Here is a 25,311-nt window from a genome sequence, read left to right on the forward strand (position 1 = left end):
TCTTTGGGTACAACGTGCCAACTCAGAGGAGATGCCTCTCCGCAGAGGGAAGCTGCCCTTAGGACTAAAGAGACAGTCTCCTGCAAGGCAAAGCAGGCTCCAAATTGCATGGAGAAGCTGGTTTCAGGCCTGAGAAAGAAGCCTGCAAAGAAGGCCAAGCACACTGAACATCTGTAGGAAGTGACCTCAGACTTCTCCCTCTTCCCTTCATCCACCTCCTGCCCCATCCCCCAAAAGGAGTTTTAACACATTATTACCACTGAAGTCCTGAGGATTTGGTGACTCACCAGGCTCACACATGGTTCCAATGAGCCCTTGACCATTACATGGTAGGGAAGCAGGAAAAACAAATGAAAGCAGTTGTAATTCGGCAGCGCTGGAGTTCAGACCTGCCAGACAAAAGGGATTGCAGGCATGTTCCCAAATTCGTTCAGGCACCTGACACGCACAAGCTATTTTTAATCACTGGATTTATTTCTTTCCTACCTCCTCCACCATCCTCCACCTCAGCAAATGTTTCGAAGTCAGAGCAAAACCCAAATCAATTCCAGGTGTTCAGGGAAACCCAGAGAGGCTCTTCCGTTCCAGGATCCAAGCCAGAAAGCAGAACTGCCCCCTGGGTCCCGTAGTTAAATTTTCTCGCTCTTTCCTTAGGCTAGTTCAAATCTCCCACCCTAAACATTGGGCAAATGGCCTGAAATAAGAAATACATGAATGAATGCACCCTGCTGGAAAGGTTTTTAAATGTGTGTTTTTCTCTAGCAACCTGGCAAGCAAAGGCACATAAACCAGGTCTCAAAGCCCCTCAGATGAAGCTCTCTTTCATTCTCGAGGATGCTCTACAGGTCTTGCTGTGAGGATTAAGTGGACCATGTGTGAAAATGCCAAAGCCTAAGACATAATAGGTGCTCAACAAATCACTGGCTGCTTGATTGTACTGAAAAGCATCTTCTAAAATACTTTAGAAAGGTTGTATTTCCCAATGCTTACAGAGACACCAAGAAGGAATCTGGCAATTTTTCCAGGTACAAGTAAATGATTGAGAAAATAAGAAACACGAATGCAAAAATCAGATTCTGAGATATAAATGGAAATTGACACCCCTTAAACCGGCACTGTTTTTCTAACAGAATAGACAAATTTCTTACCTATTCTGCATCCTCCAATCCGCTAAGGGAAAAATACGTTTTGCAGCAAGAATCATCAAAAATATGTTTGCCATGACGCTTCAGAACTACATGAATCCAATGGACCTAAGGTGCCTTTTGGTTGTAAAAACTTCCTAAGAGTTCCACCTTAGAATCCATATGGCACAAAGCAAAAGTATAATCCTATGCTGAGAACTCGTTTCTATGTGTTTGGAATTTGCCAAAACCCAAGTGCATTTTAACTGTCACTTATGGGCCTGCAAATTAATGACACTCAAGCAATTTAAAAGGAAGTTTTAGCTATTGAGATTATGACTCCTGTATACAAGGACCATCTCGATAGGGTACATTAAAGAATTATTTAAGCTTCTTAAACGATCATTTCAAGCCATTTACAAAGTAGTTCACATTTCAAAGTATTTCTGCATAGACAATTACACTTGACTCCCACCACATGACATATTTTACAGTTCCTAAACGTCCCAGAACAGTGTGACTTCTTTATCATGAAAACGCAGAGCCATGGTCTCTACATTACTCAGGAGGAAAGAATGAGTTCTTTAGGCTCCATGGCTTTGCAGAGAACCGCATTGCCTTTCTATTGGTTCTTCCCAAACCTTACACTTCTGAATGAGGAAAACTCCTGCCCTGACTTCAGTAGAACTCTCAAGACGGGATCATAAGGCTTTTAGTATCAACGTGACACCGAATAACCCCACTCAAGAAGACAATGAAGAATATTTGACATTTACATCTTGCTATAATCCCAGCTTCCACTACGTATCAGTCTTTGAGGCCTCATCCTCTGAGATCTTACAGATGCTGGTGAATTGGGCTAACCAATTTATTTTAATTTCACTTAACTCCCACTTACAATTATCACTCCTGCTATTGGAATAGAACTGCATCTTTTAGGAAGTGTTTTACTAAATATTCTAGCATAATTTTTCAAAACAAGCACATATACTATTATCTTTATCATGTAGGTGAGGAAACTGAGGCTCACAAAAGTGACTTAATTGAGATTATCAAGCCAGTAAAGTGATATAACAAGCACTCAATCCCACATTGCCAGACACTGAAGCTAGGTGTTTTCTCCCTGCACCTATTCACAGAATTAAAAGCAAATGAGGCAAAAATGATGGGGCATGATAACATATCTTTTTTCGTTTTCTCCAACATTTTCATCATAGAAAAATTTCTTTCTGTAGCAGGGGAGAACCTCAGTCCCTGAGACTCTGCTGACAGCAGGCTCCATCGCACATCCTACCCAGAGCTAGCCTGATCAAACCTCAGCTCAGGGCCCACTTGGCATTTGGTCTGGGGGTAAAACTGGCATGGGGGCAGTGGCCCTGAGAATCACCAAGAAGGTCAGGCTGGGCAAGGTGTATGATGAGGAGTTTTCTCCGTGGGCAAAGGAAAAATCTGGGCAAACAAATGGAGTGGAGCCCGTTTATTTAGGCTGGAAGAGGTAACGTTTTTCTGCACTTTTGAACTGTTTTCTCAAGAACTGCCTCTCCCTCCCACGCAGGAAACAAACACAGAGACAGGCCTCTTCCAGTGAGGGTTCCAGTCGTTCAAAGCTAGCCCGGGAAGGGCAGAAAGAAAAAAGGCTTAGTGAAAAGAAAGAGGAGCGGAGGCTGGGAAGGTGGTGCAGTGGCCATGGGGGTAGCTGCCGCGGAAAAAGGCTAGAACTGGGAGCAGAGAAGGGGGAGAACTGGCCAAGAAGGGAGGAGAGAGGGAAAGAAAGGAAGAAGCAGAGAAAAGGAATACAGGAAAATTGTAAACCAGAATAAAGAAACAGAATGCAGAGTGGCAATGGGCTTGGAAGAGGCAATGACTGACTCCCAATTCATGATGTTCAGAAAGCAACATTTTTTCATCAATTTTGAAAGGAAATTCTCTCTCAACTTTCTTATTTATTTATACATTATATAAATACATTTTTAAACCAAAAAAAGGACCATTTTTCCAATGGGAAAAAGTCCTGTTTGAGATGAAAGCCGGTCTTCAAAAACTTCTTAGAGGAAGCTGAAACCCCACATGTCTTGGTGCTACAGAAAGAAAAACAAAGTGGACATTCTTCCTGCGTTCTAAGGCTTTTTTATGCAGATGTGTTTTTCTTTTAATAAATAAATCTGGACAGAGAAGGAAAAAGCATACTCATACGCATTCACACAGTGCAACTGTCTGTTTTCAACCCAAGGAAACCACAATGAGAAATAAGAATACGCGATCCATTTTCCCAGTACAGCAGACAAGGATTCCCAATATGGCAGCCACAGGCACTGAAACCACACAGTATGCATGCACACCCTGCCCCAGCTTCCAGACCCACAGAGGAGCACTTGGTGATGAGTGGTAATCAGGGGTAGGGCAGGCCCTGAAAAACAACCACCAGACTTCCCCAGAAGTCTTCTCACTTAAGACATTTGGTTGCCCCATCCTTCTTGAACTACACAATTTCACTTATCAGCCAAAAACGATCATTTAAAAATGATTAGACACACTGAGTTTACATCTGCCTTCTTATGAGTTCTATCAATCGGCCCTTGTTCTGTTGGGTGAGAGATCAGCAGCAGACAGCGAATCTGTCTTCATCTGGCAGCTTTTCCCCTGCTTTCTTCTTCCTATCATCATTTCTGCCCAGCTTTCCAAACTCCTTGGTTCCTTCAACCATTCAGGTTGGCATGGTTTTTGGCCATTCCCCTTGCTCCACCTAGAAGCATTCCTCTAACCCTACATTTCTGGAAAGCATCATAAGCATTCACAGGTGAACACTGTGTTTCTCAGAAGTTAAATGAGAACAATGAGATGATCACTTTACTCCAAAAGCTTTGATTGGTGCAGACTAAGACAACCCTGATCTAACAGCCTAACTACAAAACCCACGCAAAGCACATTGCCAGGACTTTTCCATAGAAACTGATAGTGCACCAGTTCTTTACTTACTGACTGAATTTTATTAATTTCGCTATAGGGCTTCACATTTATCCATATTAACTTCACTTTGTTTTGATCCATGTTTCTAAGAACTATTTTATATCGTGAATCTGTGCTCATCCTATTAGCTGTCACTCTCAGCTTTGCACCATCTGCAATGTACTAAGTGTGCTTTCTGCATCTTTCCCTATTCTAAGCCCCTAATAAAAATGTTGAAAAGGCAATGAACAAGTACTGATCCCCACAACATAACATCAGAGGCCATGCATTACTCTGACACTGACACATTAATCAAGACCCGTTGGGTATAGTTGCTCAACCGGTTACAAATCCTCCTGACTTTACTATCATTAGATCCACATATCTTTGTCTTGACCACAAATATATCATGGAAAGACTCAGACAAAAGCATTACTGGAATCAAAATATGAGGCTACAATAATCAGTTGGTCTACCAGTTGTGGAGCCAGTTCTCCCCTCGAGTTTCTCTCTAAGCATCAGACAAGTGCAAAGGTGGCTGATAGTGCAAATGGCTGAGCTGGAATTCGGACCTCTGCACAATGAGAGAAAGACAGAGAAAGGGGGTGGGGTGGAGAGAGACAGAAAGAGAGAGCCAGAGAGGGTATGGCAGCCACAGCAATGCTTTGCTTCCAGAAACAATGGGCGGTTAGGGAACAATGGCTACAGACAAAGTCTTGTTCTATTTATATCTGCCACTGTTAGTCCCAGACAGGAGGAACTGGAAGTCTGCCCTGTATGCACAGCTCCAACTGGACCCAAGTTGGGAGGAAGATGAGGTCACAAGAAGACTGCCTGCTTAGAAATGGGCTTCTTTTTTCCTCGCATAGCTGCTTCTTAGCCTAAAGGTTCTCTTCAGCCAAATGAGGTTGCTTGCCTTCTGCTAAAATATGGCCACTGCTGAGAAGGGAGAGATGAGGAAAGTAAGTGCTTCTCCGCCCAGCCCAAAGCAATTAAGGCCTCTCTTTACAAAGGTCACAGGAAGGTGGGAATGCCAAGGAAAAAAATAACCAATCAATGGAGGGCAACTCTATGGTTTCTGAAATAACAGTCTTATTAGGTCTCTTAATTATACATGTTTAGGAGCACTATAAAGGAGTTTTTCCCTGGGAAAGTTCTCTCCTCACTTCTTTGGAGCCAAATAAAGAGGCCAAGAGCTGAAATTTACAGATATGTATACCTTACAACTCAGGGTCAATCCCTTCTTCCCTTTATTTCAGCCCCCTTTTGATGGTATCTCTATTTTCTGGAATTTCATCTTTTGCTCTAACATGGCTTTGGAGAGATAATCAATTGTAATCCTTCCCAACTGTGTTACTTATATCCTTAATCCTCCTACTGGCTCACTAAAAAGAGCCACCAGTAGATTAGCCTGTGATAGACACCAACCTGAACATGAGGAGAGAGTGGGCGGGGGAGGGAGGCACAGTCTGTGAGCCCTTGCAGGCATCATCCTGCTGCATGCCTTCATTGTGAGTTTCCACCAACAGCCCTTAGCATTAATGGGCAACCAACAGTCAGCAACTGCACCCCCTGGATCCAGTCCAACCTTATAGCATTGAGAATCCTAAGTGCAAAGCTGCAATCTCCCAAAGGCAAGAAATTCAGGGCTCAACAAAGAGATCCCCTGAGGAGTAACTTCAGATTTCCACTCATGCCTCTAACTTCCCACCTTGTTCCTGGAAAACCAACATGTAAGGAGACAGAAAAATCTAAGTAAGGTTTTTTTCCCTCCTTTTCCTTTAAATAGCTTAAGATATTTTAGTGACAATATACCAGATAATGTCAGCCCCTTGGGTGGGAACTAGCAGCAAACACTTAAATGTTTTATAATTTAAAAAATGAAAGCACAGAGCAGGCACATGCTGGATACTGCTAGGAACCCTAGGAACCAAGGAATGGTTAAAAGGGATGCATCATGTTCCTTCCCCAACCCCACATGCTCTTCACTGACTTCAGAAGTGTGTCAAGATGCTCAGGGTCCAGACCATCTGGAGGGTGCTCTCAAAAACCTGAACTACCAGGACAACAGATAACGTGCACAATCCCATACCAAGCAAACATACTAGTACATCTTTCACGCTCCTCAGATAGTGGAGACTGAAACTCAGATGAAGTATCTGACCACCTAAAATACACCAAACTGCGAGGATCTACGTGAGTGCATGGGCCACCTGACCTGGTCCAGTATTTCATTCAAACACTGCTGCCTTGACTCCTCCCCCATCCCTTGCTCCCAAAAGGCTAAATAATCCCTTCTCTAAGGGCTCTGCTGAATCATCCCAGTGTAATTCACAAGAGCCACATGGAAACCACATGGTAAGAGCCAAGAGAAGGCAGAGAGACTCACATTCTTACCCTAAAGCAAGGCTGACATCAGAGAAGACATAGAAATCCCCACCCATAGAATGTTGGTAAGCTCATGACATGGCCGTCCCTCTCCCTATCACAGGCTCCAAAAAATGGCTGCACACCAGCTAAACACACCAAAAACTGATGGTACCACCCCAACATGGCACATCTCATGGAATACAGGCCCCATACAGTGCAGTAAATCCAAATGTATGTATTTAATGAGGAGTCAGAAATCCTGAGACTTCAGGGATTTAGGCAATAATTGTGGAGTCGCAGCTCAAGTTTCCTGCACTGAAAAGGAAGGACCTAGAGAGATAAGCTTTGAAGGGAGCAGGGTTATGCTCCCTAAACCATTAGGTTCACTGCTAAACCTATCATCCGAGCCTAGCCCAAAATTCGTGTTGACCTACCTAATCTATAATTTTGGCCTCTATATCTCTTCAGCTTTGGCCTTTTTTAGGTCTGGAGTAATAACTATCAGCCGGAGTGCTCTCCTGGTGTGTTCACACATTTCCCTGTCTCTGTCCCTCTATCCTGCCCTCACTCTTGCTATATGATGCGTAAAGCCTTATCCAGGGCCAAAAAGCAGAAAGAGGAATTTACAGTATTTGCTATAAAACTTTAACAACTCCTTGGAGGGATGTTCTTTCCTGGCAACGAGACGTAGTTATAAAATGAATGAAAAGTGGAGAGAAGGAGGAGCTAAGCTCTGCCACTGGTCAGGGGTCCTGCAGTATTCCTGGAATACAATTAGAAGAGGCGTTCGATGTCATCTAGTTCAAACTTTTTCTTTTACTGGTGGGTAAAATGAAGCACAAGGTGACATCAACTTTCCTTAAGTCACATGGTTACTAATTCTAGAACTCTTGGCTCTATCTCAGCATTTTTTTTTCCCTCTACACCATTGCTGTTGACTTGGACAGTAGATTGGAAGGGAGAGGCTTTCTCCCATGTCTTCATTACCATCAAGCCCTGCTTCATCATTCTAGATAAACACTACTCCTCCCCAAGTTATTAAGAATCACAGAGGAACGAACCATCCAAAGATCTGATAAACATGATTGGATTTAATAGAACCACGATGTAAACCACTATTTCAGGTTTTAAGTCTGGAATACTAATGGCCAGACTCTAAGGTAGAAAAGCTTCCTCCTAGCCAAGATCCCTGTTGCATAGCAGGGATATTAAGCAAGGAACTTTCAGCAGTCAACTCCAATAGCATGACATCACAGTGTCTGCTGACTTCGAAAGTTGAGGGTGTATTTCTGTCAATCCAGGAGTGAAGATGGCAGTTAACTTCAGTGATCTATGGACCTTCATCTAAAAAGCACTGAAAGACAGAGTGCCTCATATCATTTGAAGGTTTTATACCACCACCCTTCTAGTCCCGCTGATATTCCAAATAGGGTCATAGGATCACCGAGCCATGGTGATAAGGTTGAGGGGATACAACAAACCCCACTGACAAAGCCAGAACTTAGTATCAGGACACTGGCCAGTAAGTTGAATCTGATCTATCTAATTAGTGAAGCTATCTGTTGAACTCCAGAAAGGCCATGGCCCGAAGCAATACAAGCAGCTCTAGTTCTGAACTCAAATGCAGTTGGAACACAGAGACCTCTAAGGGTTCCAGGAAAGATCTACCTCATTGTGATCTCTTCCAGACCCCACAGATTTTTTTTTCCTTTTCTTCCCAACAGGCCTCTCTTTAATGGCTCCAAACACCCAGTCTTCAGCATTCTGTTGTTCCTGCTGCTGCCCCGGAGTCTCGCCCACGCGAACCCAGGGCAGACAGCCTCAGACACCTCTTCCAGTAGCAAGCCCAAGAGGCTATAAGTCGCCAGGCAGACCCAATCTCCAGATCAATGGGCGAGACCAACCAATGGGTAGTGAGCAGAGAAAAAGTGATCAATACAAAAGGCGGAGGGAGCTGAAGCCACTCTCCATCTTCCTAGGTAGGTGGGAAAGGGAGAGACTGGGATGTGCAGCCCTCATCCGCTGCTAATAAATGGCTCTGCCTCATCAGGAAGCCATTAAGAAATTGCAGCCACCACAGCCCCAAGGTCTCCAGACTGAACTGTCTGCATGCAGCTGGTGAAAGCGCTCATTATCTTTGTCCAGACAACACTAGCTCACTACACAGTGGAGCCTAACCAATGAGCCCTCAGAATAAACCCTGGGCTTGAGTGTTGAGGAAGGAGGGATTGAAAACGTCCTTTGAGATTGGGGAGATGCAGCTCCTCCTCAGGTGTGTGCTCCGAGCTCCAGATAAGGAATACGGGCCCGTCACCTCACATCCCAGCTGGACAGCATTCTTTTATTCAGAAAGAGCCACTCACTGCAAATGGACATGGGGCTTCTTTGGGGGGGTGACGAAAACATTCTGGAATTAAACATTGATGATGATTGCACAACTCTGTGAATACACTGACCTGTACACTTAATGGTAAATTTTATGTATGTCAGTGATATCTCAATTTTAAAAAACAGTAAATTTTAAAGAGAGACAGAGAAAGAGCTACTAGCCCATTGCTATGAGCCCAACAATGAATACCTTGGTGAAGAGCACCATAGATCCTTCAGGCAGAATTTCCCTTCTAGTGGGGGAAGCAAACACTGCCTAAGTACATAAGCAACAGTGACATGCTCAGGGGGCACAATGAGTGCTGGGCTCATGGCTGAAGCAGAAGGTTTTGCAATTCAGACTGAGCAGAACTGGCTAGGTCCAGAAGCACTGGGGGAGGGGGAGGAAGGAGTGTATGTAAGATGGCCTGGGCGTAGGGCATGAGGCACAGAAGCGGGGGCAAGGTGTCCATGATGGCACCCCTGACAGATGGTGGCATTACTGGAAGGGAAGAAGACGATGAGAATATGAGATCTCCCACAGCCACCTCTGCCACCTGGAAATCCTTGTGAGATGAAAGCCAGGCAATGCTCACTGGGAAACCGACCATGGGAGAGGCTGGGCATGGTCCATTTCCAGAGGCAGACACCTGGTATCTGCAACTTCTGGGACCACATATGTGAGGACAAAAGAGGAAGGGCCACAGGCTCTAGGAGACAAACAAAATCCCTCAACTTCCCTACCCTGAAGATGCTGCCAGAAGAGGCTGCCAAGTGCTCATTTAAAGTGATATTTGCATCTTTGTACTTATATGCATAAGATTCTCAGGGGTAAGAAGTCTCCATCAGACAGGGTTCTTCCCCTTCCAGCCCCTAGTAGGGAGACAGAAGAAAAGCTGATAGGGCTGTAGGGTGTGGGGGTGGGCACAGGCTCGCTGCACAGAAACTGAGGAAAGCGCAGTCACAATACTGTTACGCCAGGGATCTTTTTGGGAAATTATTTACCGAGAGAGATCATGAGTTTTGTCCCTGGAATGCCCCAGAGCACCTCTGATTGGTTCCTTGGCCCTGACTCAGATCCAGTGGGCTCCACCCTCCATGAGTAAATAAATGGAGGGAGGAATAGAGGGAGGGAGAGGGAAGGGGAGAGGCAAGGAGAGAGGGAGTGGAGTGGGCACACACGAACCAGAAGGCCAGCACTGACTCTGGTTCAGGGAACACACCAGATGAGATTTCAGCAACGGGCAGTGTGGCAGAATTCAAGACATAATTCTCTGAGCCTTACACACCACTCCAGTTGGGATCCAGCCCTGCCTTGGCAGCCGGCTCAGTGCTGCTTTATAATATACTGAATTAGTCACTGGATTAGCAAGCACATTTACACACACTGGCACACAGCTGTTTAAAGACACAGGATCCCCTTTTCTAGGTGCCAGATTCTGGCTATAAATCAACCATTGCAATCAGTAGCCAACAAACCCCAGAGGTGCATGGTTTCTGCAGACATCTTCCTTAAGGGATGCCTGCTAGAACTGGGATGGCCATTTTCTGGGGAGAGGAGGGAGAACTGTGGTGAAGAAGGAAAGGTCGGTGGGCTTTCTCTGTCCTGAGTTTTATTATCTTCAGGGGAATGCCAAATGAATTCACTGACCGGGACCTTCCCAGAGGCAGCGTGGCTCAGGAAGTGACACTTCGGAGAACGGGAGTTCTAATCCTGCCTGGCTCTATTATCAGGTATAAAGTTTTTCTCTTAAACCTTGGATGGCTAGGTCACCTCCCAGGAAAGAAAGGATTCCAAGGCAAAGAGGAATGTATTTCAGCAATTAAAATAATTTTAAATCCTGGTAACACCAATTCCAAAAAACTGCCTTGTTGAAGTGGCCAGGGCAATGTCTAAAAATAATGCTTTAGAGTTGGAATCATAACTCAAGTCCTAACTCAGGTTTGGTAAGCATGCGTGACAGGCATTTGAAAATAATTGAACTGGCCACAGGGACGGCTCTGGCCCACTTGGTTATGGAGGTGTCAAGTGGAAAATTTTCTGTAACCAGGTTAACAGTAACCACAGTTTTAACAACCGCTGAAGTAATAACAGCGACAGCAGCGATGAACATTTGTACAGAATTTGGTGACCTACAAGATGACGGTTTATTGAGTGCCTGTGGCAATGAAAAAGTATAAAAGTATCTCACGGGAATTATCTCTAATCCTAACAATTGCCCTGAAAGCTCTTGATTATTATCTCCTTTGTAAGGATCAGAAAAGAAAGGTTTACAGAAGTTGAATAATTTGTCTAAAGAAAAATTAGCAAAGATCAAGCCTGAATTCAAACACAGGGCTGCCTTACCTCAAAACCCTGCTCCTTCAAAGGACATGGAGCTGCCTCCAGTGAGGAATACCATTGTAACCAACAGAATGAAAGGGAGGCTGATTCAGGGACTCAGTGACTTACTATCAAGCACCCTAAATGTAAATCCCTCTCCTTTGTCTTCCAGCGCTCATCTACCCAAAGAGAAATAGAAAGTTTATCTAAACTCTGTGTTGTAAGATCATGGTAAGAAGCCTGTGGCATAAATAAATCCACCTGACAAATATAAGAACCAAGAACCAATTACTAAATAAGGTGAATTTCATTTAGGCTCCTCTAGAAGAGGAATTTAGAGACAATTCGTAAAGAGATTTGTGACTAGCTTATGTAGGGGGACCCTAGTGTCTATTCTGCACCAGCTTTTGGAAATTCAAATATTACTTCCTTAGAACTTGTCTGTCTATAAAAATACTGAAATATTTTCTTACAAAGCAAGGGAGTTGCGGGTATCCGGAGACTTGCATCAACTTCTCTCACCACTCTCTGCCTGCACCATGCTACTAAGCAGGACATTTTGATCAAAGCCAGGATAAACCAGTGACAAGTCACCCAGGGCCCAATCTCATTTAAAAAACTAAATTGCCATTTGGTTCACCCAGCACCCCAGATCCTTTGGAGACTGCAGTCAGCCTGAAATTTTTAAGTTCTTTCATCAGACAATCTATTAGAGAAGAGGATGGGTAAAGGGATGGAAAAGCCACAAAGCTCCCTGCAAGTGAGACCTTCAGAAATCTAGAAACAGATTCTTTTTTTAAAAAAATCTCCAACTGAATCAGAGGTTAACTTCAGGTGGATATGTTGATTCATTCTGTGTGTGTGTTTATTTTTCTACAAACATTCCTCTTGCATCAAGTGGCCTCAAGGCCTAGACTTGTACCTCTGAACATCCCCTTCCTGGAGAATTCTCAAGCAGGGGCAGAGCTCTCACATCATTCCTCAGTTGTCCAGTCTGGAAAATGGGGGCCAAAGCACCAATTCTGTACAAAAATTTAGTAAATTTGTCTAGCCACCTTTCATGTGTCTACTTTGGATTTGAAAATGCACCATGGAAATCATGTGAAATGGTTTTTTACTCTCCCTCTACCAATACATCCCAATGGTAGATATGTATAAGTGAAATGAGTGCATTCTTCCTACCCCTGATAATGACGAGCCTGACAGAGAACACATCACATAGAAGACCGTCCCAAGAATCAAGGCCTCTTAGAAGAATGTTAGAAAGTTTTCTCTCCAAATGGACTCTAAATAGGCAGGCCTTGGTAACTAGAAAGGTCTAAGATCAAATGTATGACTTGGAAACTCTATGGCTTTGGGCAAATTATCTGAATTTTTTTGGACTCCATTTTTTTATCCACAAAATGAGAATTAAGGCATCAACTTCAAAGGGTTGTTTAAAGAATGTGATTATGTATTTCTGTAAAGCACATTGCGAAGTATCTGACATAATAGGTACTCTGTAAATATTAGCTTCGCTTCTCTCACTCCTCCAACTGAAATACAGACACGTAAAGAAAAGCAAGCATCCAGCCGTTTTGAAGAATGTTTGGTTTCCATTAGGAGGCAAGGGAGGTATCCTATAAGACTAAACTCTTGATCTTATATGTAATCAAGGATGCATTTCCTATACATACACACACGACTCACCCTTAGGGAGTTCATATGTATTTAGCATCCCCACTCCGTATCATATCTCCCACTAATTTAATAACACTACTCGAATCACCAAAGAGTACTCTCTAAATGTGAACTCATTAACTTTTCCACTCTCTCTGAAAGAAAGGCAGCTCACTCTCTAGGAACATCCTTCTTGGAAAAGAATACAAAGATAATGCAGACGTGTATCCGTATCTGGTGGCTTAAAGTAAAGCCAGACTTGAGTATCCTGATTCTCACACCAGGCAACAGAAGGTAACAGGATGACCACCCATGTTAACCTGCCCAGTGAACAGAGAAAATACTCAAACCAGGAAACGTAAGACCAAGGATCCCTTAAGCCTGACCCAAAACTGTTGAAACATGGAGGGCACCAAACCATAGTGCTGAACCCCAATTTGAGGAGGAGACACACTTTGTGGTATCACTAGGATTCGCTTTATAACCTAAAGCATTAAAGGTAGTGCCGAGATTCAAAACACCAAACTTAAAAACTATTGTCTTCATTCTCGCTATAATCAGGTGTACCACCCAACTTCCCATCCCCACCTCCTCTTCCCTAGTAAAGCAGAGGCACCCAAGGTCAATACTGGCTACTTAGGGTTTATACTCACTCCCAAGGAAACAACAGCATGCCAAAAGAATACTTCCAAGATGAAAAATCTGTCATTTAACCTTGGAATGTTCTGGCTCCCATAATGACCACAATAAGGTCCGGCCAGGAGGGTTATGTTTTTTGGGAAGGGGCAACGCATTGTTTTAGGGAGATCCTCTGATATAACTTGGCTAAGCTCTGAGTATCTATGCATGGTGCCACAGCAAATACCCTATGTCCCAAATGAAAACTAGCAGGGTGAAAAAGTTACTCATCTAAGACAGCATTAATTTGTGTATGCCTCCTTGGTACAGTTGCTTTTCATAACACGCAGCATATGATTTAACATTTTTCATTTTGTTTTGTTTTTCCTGAAGCATTCCTCCAGCTATCTGAAGCTCTCACTGATTAAAACAGACCTCCTTTACTAAAAGGTGTAAACTGAGGTGCAGAAGAACAAAGCAAGGTGCCTTATACTTCAGAATAGACAGAATAGAAATGAAAATTGAACAATTATTTTCAACTCTCTTTAGCTTAAGAGAAAAAAAAATGTACTTCTCAAAATCCAAAGTTAACCTTCCCCGAGGAAAACTGCGTATCTGTCTAGTAACCTATAGGATCATTCACATTTATTTTTCCTTGAGAAGGAACTAACTTGCCAATCTACCAACAATTTTACCAGTGCTCTAGCATCATGCATATCTGCACAACCTTTCCAGAGCCTATGTCATAGTGATCTGTGCTACCTACTCAAAGCTCAATAATCAGCCAGCTATGTGGGACTTCTTACAGACGCATAAAATATGTGAGTGAAATCTACCTCCACCAAAAGAGAAAAGAATGCCTTGTTGATACTTTGATATCAAGCTGTTTATTATTACCATTATTATTACACTTAAGTGAATGTACTAGATACTCATCAAATCAAAGAAATGTTTAAAATGCATGTGGCTGAACTCAAATGTCAGGGGATTTGGAGGAACTGACTGGAGCTTCATGTTCTAACTCTCTGCTTATTTGCCCTGGAAACTTGGGAGGGTAACTTGGCATCGGTGCACTGCACTTTCCTTATTTATAAAATGTTGGTAACTCTAAGGATTACCATAAGCTCAAATGTGGTGAAGTCACATGGCAAACTGTAAAATGCTACCAGATATAGCCAAGTATTAAGGTGAACTAGTAAACAATATGCCCAAACCGTAGTGTTTCCCCCAATTTCCACAAACACCCAGATGTTTCTGAGAATTCTGAAGACAACAGACATGGAATTTTAAAGTTAGCTACAGCTGGATTTGAATCTAAACTCCTCCACTCAGCAGCTTTGCAACCGTGGGCAAGTCGTTTAATCTCTCAGTTTATTTATCTATGAAATGGCAATCATAATGCTTCACTATTAGGGCAAAATAATGAGGATACTGGCACAAAGTTAGCACCCAATAACTAACAGAAAATAAACAGAACACAAGGAAAAAAAGCCAAGATGGGTGGAGATGAGAAGTGCTTACACAGCACCAGTTTTCCTTGTTTTTCCCCAAAAAACTGGCATGCTGAACTTCAGTCCCTACTTTGGAAAGAGAAGGGTAACTGTGACAGACCTTTCTCAAAATGCAGAAATAACATCAATCAGATGAGACTTCAGATAACACCCGGGTGCGGGCAGCACTATTCCACTGCCACCACACCCCAGTACACGTTTGTAGCTTCCGGGATGACTGGGGAAGCCAAGGCAGGTGGTTTCTTGCCCGCCTCCAACTCTGCCAAGCAGCCTGTGCCCCACTGAAGGGTCAGCCGGTGCCCACCCAGACACCATTCTGTGGGTTCTCAAAGCATGCAGGCCTGGCCCGTCCCTCTGTGCAAACAGCAGGCTGGAGGCCTGACTCACTGGACCTGTCAGGAAGAAGCACTGACATGGCTAACAGCAGAATGCATTCCCGAGGCAGAAGGGACTGTTTCCGACCAGAGTAGCCTATCAACAAGAGGCAGATTGGAAGAAATAAGCTCATCATTCAGCCCACAGGCCTGGCCCTGCAGCTGGACTGGCTGCTTCACCCACTAGACCCTTGACTTACATCTCCCTCCTCCAGGTGAGAACCTGGACTGGAGCTGCCTTCCACTGCAAATGCAGCAAGAGCTCGGGGAAAAGGGAAGCTGTTTCCTGTGGGAGACTAAGAGGAAGGCATGACTCTTGGTTCAGTGTTACCCGAGACACAGGCCTCCATTTCCCCAATGGTGAGCAAGGCTGAGGCTGGCAACAATTTCTAACATCTCTTTCTATGGAAGTAGCCCTTTACAAAGGCACCCAAAATTCTTCAATGATTAAGTTGTTATTAACAGAATTCAGGGATTAGGATGCAAATCCCCATGTTGCCTACCTCTTGAATGGCAGTCTACACTCTCTCCAAGCCTCGGCCGTTAATGTTACCTAACATCATAAGATGTCAGTGTTAAGAGAAATCTGATAGATCATCGTTCCAGTGAATTTATTTGACTGATGAAGAAAATGAGGTGCATAAAAATGCAATGACTTGCCTAAGGTCACACAGACAGACCCCAAGACAGAGCTGTCACTGGAGCCCAACACTCTCGACTCTCCAGCCCGCACTCTCCCCACACAATGGACACCGTTTATTTCATACACAATATTTATTCCTATTGATAAGGAATAAATACAATAAGGTCTCCCTTATTATCTGTGATTCTTCATTGCATTCTGTGCATTTATTTCGTATCTTAATGATATCAGATGACTAATGCGTAACTATTGAAATTAAATTTTTGGCAAGAGATATCAAATAGGAAAACTGTGTAAGTACTAGTAGTATAAAACTGAGTTACATGGAAACTCTTTCACTGAAAATTTCCTGCAATAAATTTTCTAAAGGGTACTTCAAAATCAGACTTGGGTGGGTGCAGTGGCTCACGCCTATAATCCCAACACTTTAGGAGGCTAAGGTGGAAAGATTGCTTGAGGCCAAGAGTTTAAGGCCAACTTGGGCAACACAGCAAGACCTCATTTCTACAAAAAATAAAAAGAAAATCAGACTCAACAACACATTCTTATATTTTGAACATGAATGATCAGAATTCATCACCCAACTCTAAATGCGTTACACAACTCTAACTGCACATAAAAAAGTCATTAGTTGAGAACAAGTATAATACCTGACACATAGGAGGAGACCCTAAATACTTCAAAAAACCTGTATCTACAGACACTCACCAGGCTTAGAAGATTTCTGTGCCCGACCGAGGTTTTTTATTTTCCATTTGTACCTTGAAAATATATACCTGATCGATCTTGTCATCTTCTCTGAGGTTTAACGCTTATTCTGATAAACTGATACAGAGGTTTTAACAACTAACAGTATGAGTGGGAGGGAAAGTAACACACACACAAAAAAAAATTACCTAGCTCATAAGCCTACTCAATAACTCTGCTCTGCTAAATATCCCTACTTTCAAAGGCAAAATTCATCCTGAGGTTCAAAACGCTCTTTGGGTCCTGGCCTCCTACTTCCTTCCTTCATCCCTTTCCACAAGTAAGTTTTTTCCTTCATGTTTATCTAAGCATCTCATTCGTTCCAAACTTGCAGCATTCTTCCCACACTGCTCTCTATTTGGAAAATAATCCTTTCCCTGTTCTTACACCTCCTTCCAATGCTTCAGAAGTAACCATGTTTCCCATGAAGCTGACCTGTGAGACTAACTTACCATTGTTACAAGAGAGAGCTTAACAAACACAGAAAATACAAACAATCATTGATCCACACATATTTTCATAAATTTAAACACTGGTCCTCCTGCATTTTTTGCCATGGAAGCACCTGGAACTCAGGAAAGACTTCATCTGAGCTGTCCTAACCATCCGCCCCGAGGGATCTAAAGTATTCAGAAATGACCACAGGCAAGGAGTAGAAACAGCAGACCCAATACTGCCCACAGGGCCACCTGAGCCTGGAATTCTTAACCAGGTGTAATGCTTGGCCCAGATGGAGGCTTTTCCAAAAGTCTATGTAATATCACTTAAATTCGTTCATCTTTTTGTTTTATAGTTTCCTTTCATTCTTTCTTTCATTAGTTCTTTCACATTTTCTTACTCTTTTCCGATCCACATTCCTTTACTTGTCTTTTTTTAAGTCAAAAAGAATTTTGCAATTACTACACCATTCCCTTCCTCCCCTCCTAAAGAACTGAGGGCATGTTTTTTATTTTTGCTTTTGTTTTTGCCCACTTCAATGGTACAAAAAGAAAACATAACATGTTTTTTGCCCTTTTTAACCCAAAGTAAACCTTCTCATCTTTAATAAACATTTAAACAAAACAAAACTGTAATTGTCTTCACTTGTGTAATGAAGACACTTCCCTTTACTTCAAAGTTGTTTTATCTCTCTGTCACACACACACACACACACACATACACACACACATATACACACACATGCAGAGTTTACAGTTTCTCCACAGAACCTTGCAAAGCAAAAATCAATGGCTTATCACAGCTACCAAAAGCTACCAAGAGGTTTCAAATACTTAAAGCGAACTTGTTTGAGGTTGATTTGGGTTAAATTTAAAATATAATTCATGGTTGGGGGAAACCATACTAAACTTAAAGGGCTTCAAACTCTTAATCATGCCCTATTAGCTTACGTAGATGGTCTTAACCCTAAAATTAGAAATTTAGAGAAGATATTCTAGAAAGTACGATTGACCAAATTTTGTGTCTAACTTGGGTGACCCTCATCTGTGGGGAGTGCCCCAGTTAATGTTTATCATTCTGATGCAATTATTAATAGTGCCCCCTTTATACTCTCAAAGGTACCCCAGTTTAGGTGGTAAATTATATGATTTCCCTATCTCTACACCATTATGATCTGAAGTCTAACAGCCTTAAAATTTCTAGTGCTACTTTGGGTCTAAAGAGCACCATCTGGGTCAATATTTTACAACTCTTGGAGACAGTATTAAATGCTACAAGAAAGAACAATTGGGAAAAATGAACGGGGCAGTAATAAGCCACATCTGAAGTGTCAAGTGACAGGCTTGCACCCAAGCAGCAGACACTGGAAAGCACCTGGGCAATACGACAGCGTTGGCCAAATGATCAATATAATATTTATGGCTTGAATAGCAATATTTTGAGCGTGTTTGTAAGCATGGCTCTCTGCCAATGAAACCAGACCTACCACAATCTACCCTACAGACCTATTTCTTTCTGTATCTGCATGGAGATTATAAACTATACGATGAGAAGGAAAAGGCGATGCAGATAGGCAAAGGCTCTGGAAAAGCAGCCAAGCAGAAATAGCCTGTTTATGCAATTTGGAAAACATCCACTGAAGTTTTAAAAAGATATCATCAACCCAACAGAAAAAAAAAAAGCATAAAGTAGCTACAGAAACATGACAAGTAAAAATGATAGATCTGGGAATAGCCTTGACACTGCTAACCCTGAGTTAAGAACAGCTTAACAGCTGTGAGTGAAGAGTAGACCTAGAACACTGCAAACATACAGGCAAATGCTATCAGAGGTTCCCTGTAAGCAGGGAAATGGAGCTGAGGTTTTCGTTAAGGAGAAGCTAAACAAAAACATGGAGATTATGCTGTTCATATACAAATTTCCCTCTGCGGTGACAGTGTGGGCCTACACTAATTATTTGGGCAAATCTTCCCCATAATGCAGTAATAAAGAAACCAATGCCTTAACCCTCGACAAGTGGCAGGGGAGTGTGCCTGTCTGTGAGCCAAGGGCTGGGAGAGCTCGCAGGTCTACAGGTAGACACCTGGGACTGTCCTTCCTTCCTTGTGCCAGGACAACTCCAGACCATGTGCCCTGATACATGGAATGGACTTTTTAAAAAAAACTAAATTTTAGGGGAAAAAACAAAATTTATTCGAGGCCTAGGTAGCAAATGCAACTAACTAAGCCCTCTCTGCAGGCAGGAAAATTAAATTTTAACTGCCTTAAGAAAATGAACTCATTTGCCAAGCTACGTCTCATCATCCTGATTGTGAGAGATTCAATACACAGCAATGTCAGTGGTGAAAGAAATGAGACGGGCAGAATCTGGAGGCTCAGTGAAGGACTGACCTTGGAGGTGAACATAATCACCTTCCCACCTGTGAGGGAGCCAAGGCCACCTGGAAGATGATGGAAAAACAAGAACCCTGGTTCTCTTTCAATCTGAGGTAAGCACTGCTGAAACTTTTAAACATCTTTCTAAAGCAACACATCTGGACTGCCAGGCCTGGGGACAGCCCACAGGATGGACCCTTTCTCCAAGCCATAGGAGGCACTGGGCTAACAATGAGGCCACCTAATTCAGCTCAGGGGAGTCTTGCCGAAATAGCAGGGAGCCACTGTACCTCCTGAACCCCCAGAGCACCGACCACCACTGCTTCTTATCTGCTGCGTCCTAATTTCCAGAGTTTTTGAAAATAACATGGTGTTTTTATTTTAGGTACATAATGCCTACAACATCTCATCAGTTTATAAATTTCTACAGTGTGGTCTTAAGCAAAGTAGGCATCTCTCAGAATCTCAATTTCCTCATCTGAAAAATTGAGAAAATAATACTTCCACAACACCTCAGAGTAAGGGTGAAGCATAAAAGTGCTCTTTCAGCTGACTGTGCCCAGCACACAATGCAGACTCAATGTGGGCTTGAGAAATATCCCAACAACTTTTGAATGAGAAGAACCTGCTACTTTCAATGCAAGCTCATGGAATGCCACCACAGCCATGGGTTATTCATTACACAAACCGGAGAGACATCTGTAATTATACTGTCACTGTAGCCATTGTAGAGTTATCTGCTGCACTCTGAAACAGGGAAACTCTCCTGAAAAATCCTGACCTACACTAAGCAGCTCTCAGTTTTGCAGAGATTTGACAGAGCCCAAAGTGAGCTGGGCTCTGGGAGGTTGACCACGGGCTGGTTTGTCTCCTAAAGGGAAGCAATGCTCCTACAGGGTGGTCTGGCCTCTTTAAGAGAAAAAAAAAAAAGCTACACAGACAAAAAAAAAAAAAACAGCAACACAAACCAACCAAAAATGCCAGGAATGCAAGCTCTGCCAACCAAATAAATAAATAATATAGGAGATGCTTTATAATAACTGGACATGATGCATTTCTCAGCCCTGCATAATTGAAAACTTGACTTTTCCATCAAACCTGCAAATGTTCCTGTTGCCCCTAGACTTGGTAGCCTTCCTGCTCTGAGGTAACAATGACAATCTGCAACACCCAAAGTAACTGGCAAACCCCTGTGCCTCTAACTGTGAGGGATGGACTTCAAGACACTGAAAGTTACCTCTCACTGTTTGCTCCCTGGAGAACAGAATGAAGCTTCATGGGCATGAGATCTCAGCTAAGCAGGTGAAAAAGTCCTCTTTAACTTTACTCTTCTTTCCCTCTCAAATAATAGGTTATCAGGAGATACATAATACAACCACCTTATCTCCTAACAAACATTTCAAGGGCTCTGAAAATTCTACACTAGTGACGATCATTTTTTGTTGACTTGTTTTCTAGTTAACTGTTAAACAAGAGTTATAATGGATCAGGCACTGTTTTAAGATTTTGCACATATTTACAGATTGAATCCTCATATTCATGCTATGAAGTAGAATGATTACACTCATTTTATAGATGCAGGAGCTGAGGCACAGAGAGATTAAGTCATTTGTCCAAAGTCACACAGCTACTAAGTGGCAGAGCTGAGATTCAAATCCAGACAGGCTGGCTCCAGAGTCACTGCTCTGAACCATGGGGCTCTTTAGTGACTAATGGAGTATGGTCGGCGGGGATCTGGGAGCACAGTGAGCGAGTGATCTCATAGCCTGGGCAGCTCTGCCCTTCTTTCTTGTCTACGCTGATGAAGAAACAAAGACAGGCCAAGCTGAGCAAGGACAAAGCTTCTTCCTATCTCTAAGTACAATGCATGTTCCCGAAGGATGGACACCCTCTGCTGGGGGCGGATGGGGTAAGAAGCAGATCCTTTTATTCTTATAAAACGGAATATCCAGGATTAGAGCGCTTTCTCTTATCTAGGCATAAGCTCACCTCACCAAGAAGGTAGAGCAGAGTGGTGAAGGAAAGGAAAAATTAAGTGGCTTGGGAATGTGTTGGCTTTGGCAACCAGCCCCTTGCAGCGGGCTCCACCAGGAGAGAACCAGGAGTGAACCCAATGGTTGCTTGTTTTTAAACTATTTAAGATTCTTGCAATCACACTGTTGCAATCAGACAGCATATCCCACCTTACACTTACACTTGCAAGGAAAAGTCAATTCTAATGTTATTTTCAGAGTATATGTTAATTTGGTACTTAACGCTGTCAAACTCCTGTGAAGTCTCAAAATAGATTAAAAGTGCATAAAGGTTCTTGATCAGGTCCTAGCCAGGAAGACAAATAATCCAGGTCTTGAGGCTCCTGTTTGGACACCCCACTTCCTTGCTGCCTCTGTTTGGCACTCATGAATTGGGCGGGGGGGGGGATGAGGAAGAAATTCTGGTTTAATCATTTAAGCCAGATATGATCCCACACTAGTTGTCTCCTTGCATAAGAAACTATACAACCCAAAGAAATCATTCTGACAAATATTTAAGTCACAGCTGCGGATAAAAAGCTAAGCTTTAAGAAGTTAAACTTTAAACACATGTCCTATATGGTCGGATGGGCAAGGCAAATCCACAGTTAGCCAGTGTCTTATCCTTCCACCAACAAAAGCAGACAGCCCTGCCCAGAAACAGTTTCTCCCATCCTTCCTTTGCACCTGCAAGTTAAGTCTCAGTTGAGGTTTCTTTGCTGAGCTTTTGGAAGGTAACTTGCAACATTACTCAAAGCAATATACATTGAGAAGTTAGAAACAGAAATTGATTATACTTCAGCCACTGGCTCGCTACCTATTTTTATGTCAATTATTTACTTTTTCTGTAACTCTATTTTCCTCTCTGAGGTATGGGTATAATGTTCACATATAAGCAACTAAACGTCCAGAAAAAAAAAATAGTTGATTATAGTCTATGTATTTTTTCAAGTTTCTGTCCTTATTTTCCCCAAGATAATAAACAATGGTGCTAGAAATCAAACCTCTTTACAATGGACGGCAGAAGACTGCCCAATTTCTTTGGCCAGTTGAAATTTTGTTGTATTGAAGGTCATATACAAAAGATGACCAGTGGCTTGGAAATCTTTCTTGAAAAAGAAAGCCATTGCAAATATACTTATTATAGTGGACACTGACTGTAGCGTTAGGCCTTACTGTCCCCATTTTACAGCTAAGAAAGCTAAAGAAAGTTACTTGCCCAGAGTTTATTTTTAATCAATAACTGAAATAACAGCACCATATATGCTGTCTCTACTAATATTTAATATTAAATTACCGAAAAAAATTGCTCCAACTGTTCGCTGTGATCTGAAACATGTGTTGCTGGGGGCTCTTTTTCATTCCCAGGATGAAAGATGTACTGTAGGTATGTGGACTGGCATATCGACACGATATTTCCCAGATGACCAAATCTGTCTCTTCCCCCATAAACACCCATAACACACATATAAACAAGCCGTTCTTAAGGAAAGGGCCTATTCATTGAGTTTATATCTTTGTTGGGAACTATGCTTTCACTTCTATATATGGTTTGAATCAACTGTGACAAACAGAACTCATTCTGGCTTCCTTGAACCCCCAAAACAACCATCATAGAAACATCATCTCTGAATCGTAGGCCTAAGTGCCTGCAATGTCTCCACCGCTCCAGTTGCGCTCTGGGCATTGCTCTGACCACCATCATCCTTGCGAGGTGACATAATCTCAGCCTTCTGTGCATAGCCGTGCTGGAGCTGAATGTCAGGGGGCCCCCGGGGAGGGGGCATGACCTACATGTCTTTATTAATATTTCTGAAGGACCTCAGAATGACAAAACATCAGCTTGGTTGTGTTGAAAGTTTAAGCAGATTAAGAAAGGGTTAAAATAAGCAATAAATTATGGCAGAGGCAAAGAAGTGTTAACCACAGGGGGCAGCAACTAAACTTATTGATAATCAGACACAACAGAGAAGCCTGTTCCTGCAATTATTTTCCAGGATGTACTACCTTCTCCCTATATATTTCTATATAGCTTCACCTCCAAAATCACTCATCTCTAAGGATAGCTGGCAGTGCCTTATCCTAAAAGAAAGCATCTTTCCCTTTCAAACTGCATTTGTTCCAAAATTCTGTAAGGCCAGACTCCCTTAAACTGCTTAGCACCAATATGTGTGTCAAAGATTAAAAAATAAATAAATAAATAAACAAAAAAACTTCCTATCCTTGTCTTCTTCAAATGCATACAAATGAAAGAGTTGGACACCACCATGAACCAAAGACACAAAGTCACATTTGGGTGTTGGATGCTTTCCTTCCAATGGACCTTTGGTACCAGAAGAAAAATTTATGGCAGATTAGAATCATAGGTAAAGTAAGTAACCTGCATGAATAGGGTCAGATGTTTCCCAAAGTCAAGAGGATAATTTCAGTTCTCCTCCGGTCTCCTCACCCTCAACCCAGAAAAGAGGGGCAAGGCATGTGACATGGACGCTTGGGGAGGCAAGACGTTATTTGAAAATCTGCTTGAAGGCCAGCCCATTAGACTGCCTGGGGCCCTCCACCCAGCCTCAGTTCTGGGGGACATGGAGTCAGGGGATGGTGTCCTCTGAGGCAGCGTCCATCTCCCCTTAACATTAAGGAATAAGGCCAGACGGTTCTCGCTCATTTGAGAAAATTAAAAAGCAGGAATGGGGCACTGGAAATTCTATAAGCTTTTCCCCACCACTCACAAAAACACAGCTGTGAAAATAAATACCACCCCCCAAACCAAGGGTCTCGGGCCACCAACAGTCCTCCTCCTCCTCGTCCTCGTCCTCGTCCTCCTAATCCAGATGCCAACAGCATCCCTGGCTCCTGAAGAACTGCACCGCCCAGAAGAGAACGGCGAAAGGAGGGAGAAGTCCAGGGGACCCCTGGCCTCTGGCCGAGAGCTTGGGTGGGGGCCTCGGCCGTCGCCACTCACCCGGGGAGGGGAAAAGCTCCAGATCGACTTTTTCCGTCTTGATGATGGTGAGAGTCGGCTTGAGATCGACGGCCGCCTTCATGGTGCCAGGAGTGGGGGTCGGACGGGATGGTAGCAAGTTTGCAGTTACTGTTGTTTTTCTTTTTAATGGGGATTAGTAACAAGGGGAAGGGGACGGGGGAAATCCGACTCTCTTCCCTAAAATCTCAAATTCCCGCTGCCTTCCTTTCCCCCCGCGCCCGGACGGTGCGCGCCCGGCACTCCAGGGGAAGTTGGCACTTTGCGGCGAAGTGAGCGCGCTCGGGTCCCAGCCTCGCCCGCGCCGCGCCCGCTCCTCCTGCCCGGCCCTCGCCCGCTCCCTCCTCTCCGCCGGCGGCTGCCTCGCTCGCTCTCGCTCTCGCTCTCCTGGCCGCTCTCCCTCCCTCTCGCCCTCCCGCGCTCTCCCCTCCTCTTTAGGGCGTTTCTCGCGGCGCCGCGTCTCGGCCGCTGGGTCCGCGCTCCCCGGGCCCAACGTTGTCCGCTGTGGGGAGCGAGGGGCGGGGCGTCGGGGCGGGAGGGGCGGGGAGTCGGGGGTGGGGCCGAGCACCGCGGCCAATCGTCGCCCGTGGCCCAAAGCGAAAGGAAGGGCGGGCGAGCGCGGGACCCTGCCGCGGCCGCCGAGAAGCAGTGCGCGGAGCCCGGGGCCGTGGCACCCAGGCCGGGGCGGGAAGGGCCGGGAGCGGGTGGGCAGGCTGGACGCACAGGCCGCCTCCACCGTTTCGGGAAAGTCCGTCTGATTCTCCACGCATTCTTGAGGGCTTGGTCACCGGCTCCCGCCCCTCCCAGTAGCAACATACTTTCC

General features: G+C 43.7%; 1 protein-coding gene and 1 long non-coding RNA gene across 9 annotated transcripts in view; one reads left to right on the forward strand and one right to left on the reverse strand.

The window, feature by feature from the left end:
• Positions 1 to 25,311, reverse strand: part of ETS1 (ETS proto-oncogene 1, transcription factor) — a 130,258-nt gene that overhangs the window by 38,685 nt on the left and 66,262 nt on the right. For 3 of the 8 annotated variants that reach the window (XM_078339198.1, XM_054241721.2, XM_054241720.2), the window contains exon 4: positions 288 to 389. The exons of 2 other annotated variants lie outside the window; for them this stretch is intronic. In XM_078339198.1, the coding sequence (XP_078195324.1) occupies positions 288 to 389 (102 nt within the window). Of the gene's footprint in view, positions 1 to 287; positions 390 to 24,470; positions 24,870 to 25,311 lie in introns of those variants that run through there. 3 more of the 8 variants (XM_035265057.3, XM_002754575.6, XM_035265055.3) reach the window with 2 other exon arrangements.
• On the forward strand, positions 8,283 to 11,412 carry LOC144577968 (uncharacterized). Its single transcript, XR_013522821.1, has 3 exons — positions 8,283 to 8,419; positions 10,434 to 10,541; positions 11,303 to 11,412. It is a non-coding gene; the product is annotated as an uncharacterized LOC144577968 (long non-coding RNA).

The sequence above is a fragment of the Callithrix jacchus genome, chromosome 10 (genome assembly GCF_049354715.1).
Source record: "Callithrix jacchus isolate 240 chromosome 10, calJac240_pri, whole genome shotgun sequence".
NCBI lineage: Eukaryota > Metazoa > Chordata > Mammalia > Primates > Cebidae > Callithrix > Callithrix jacchus.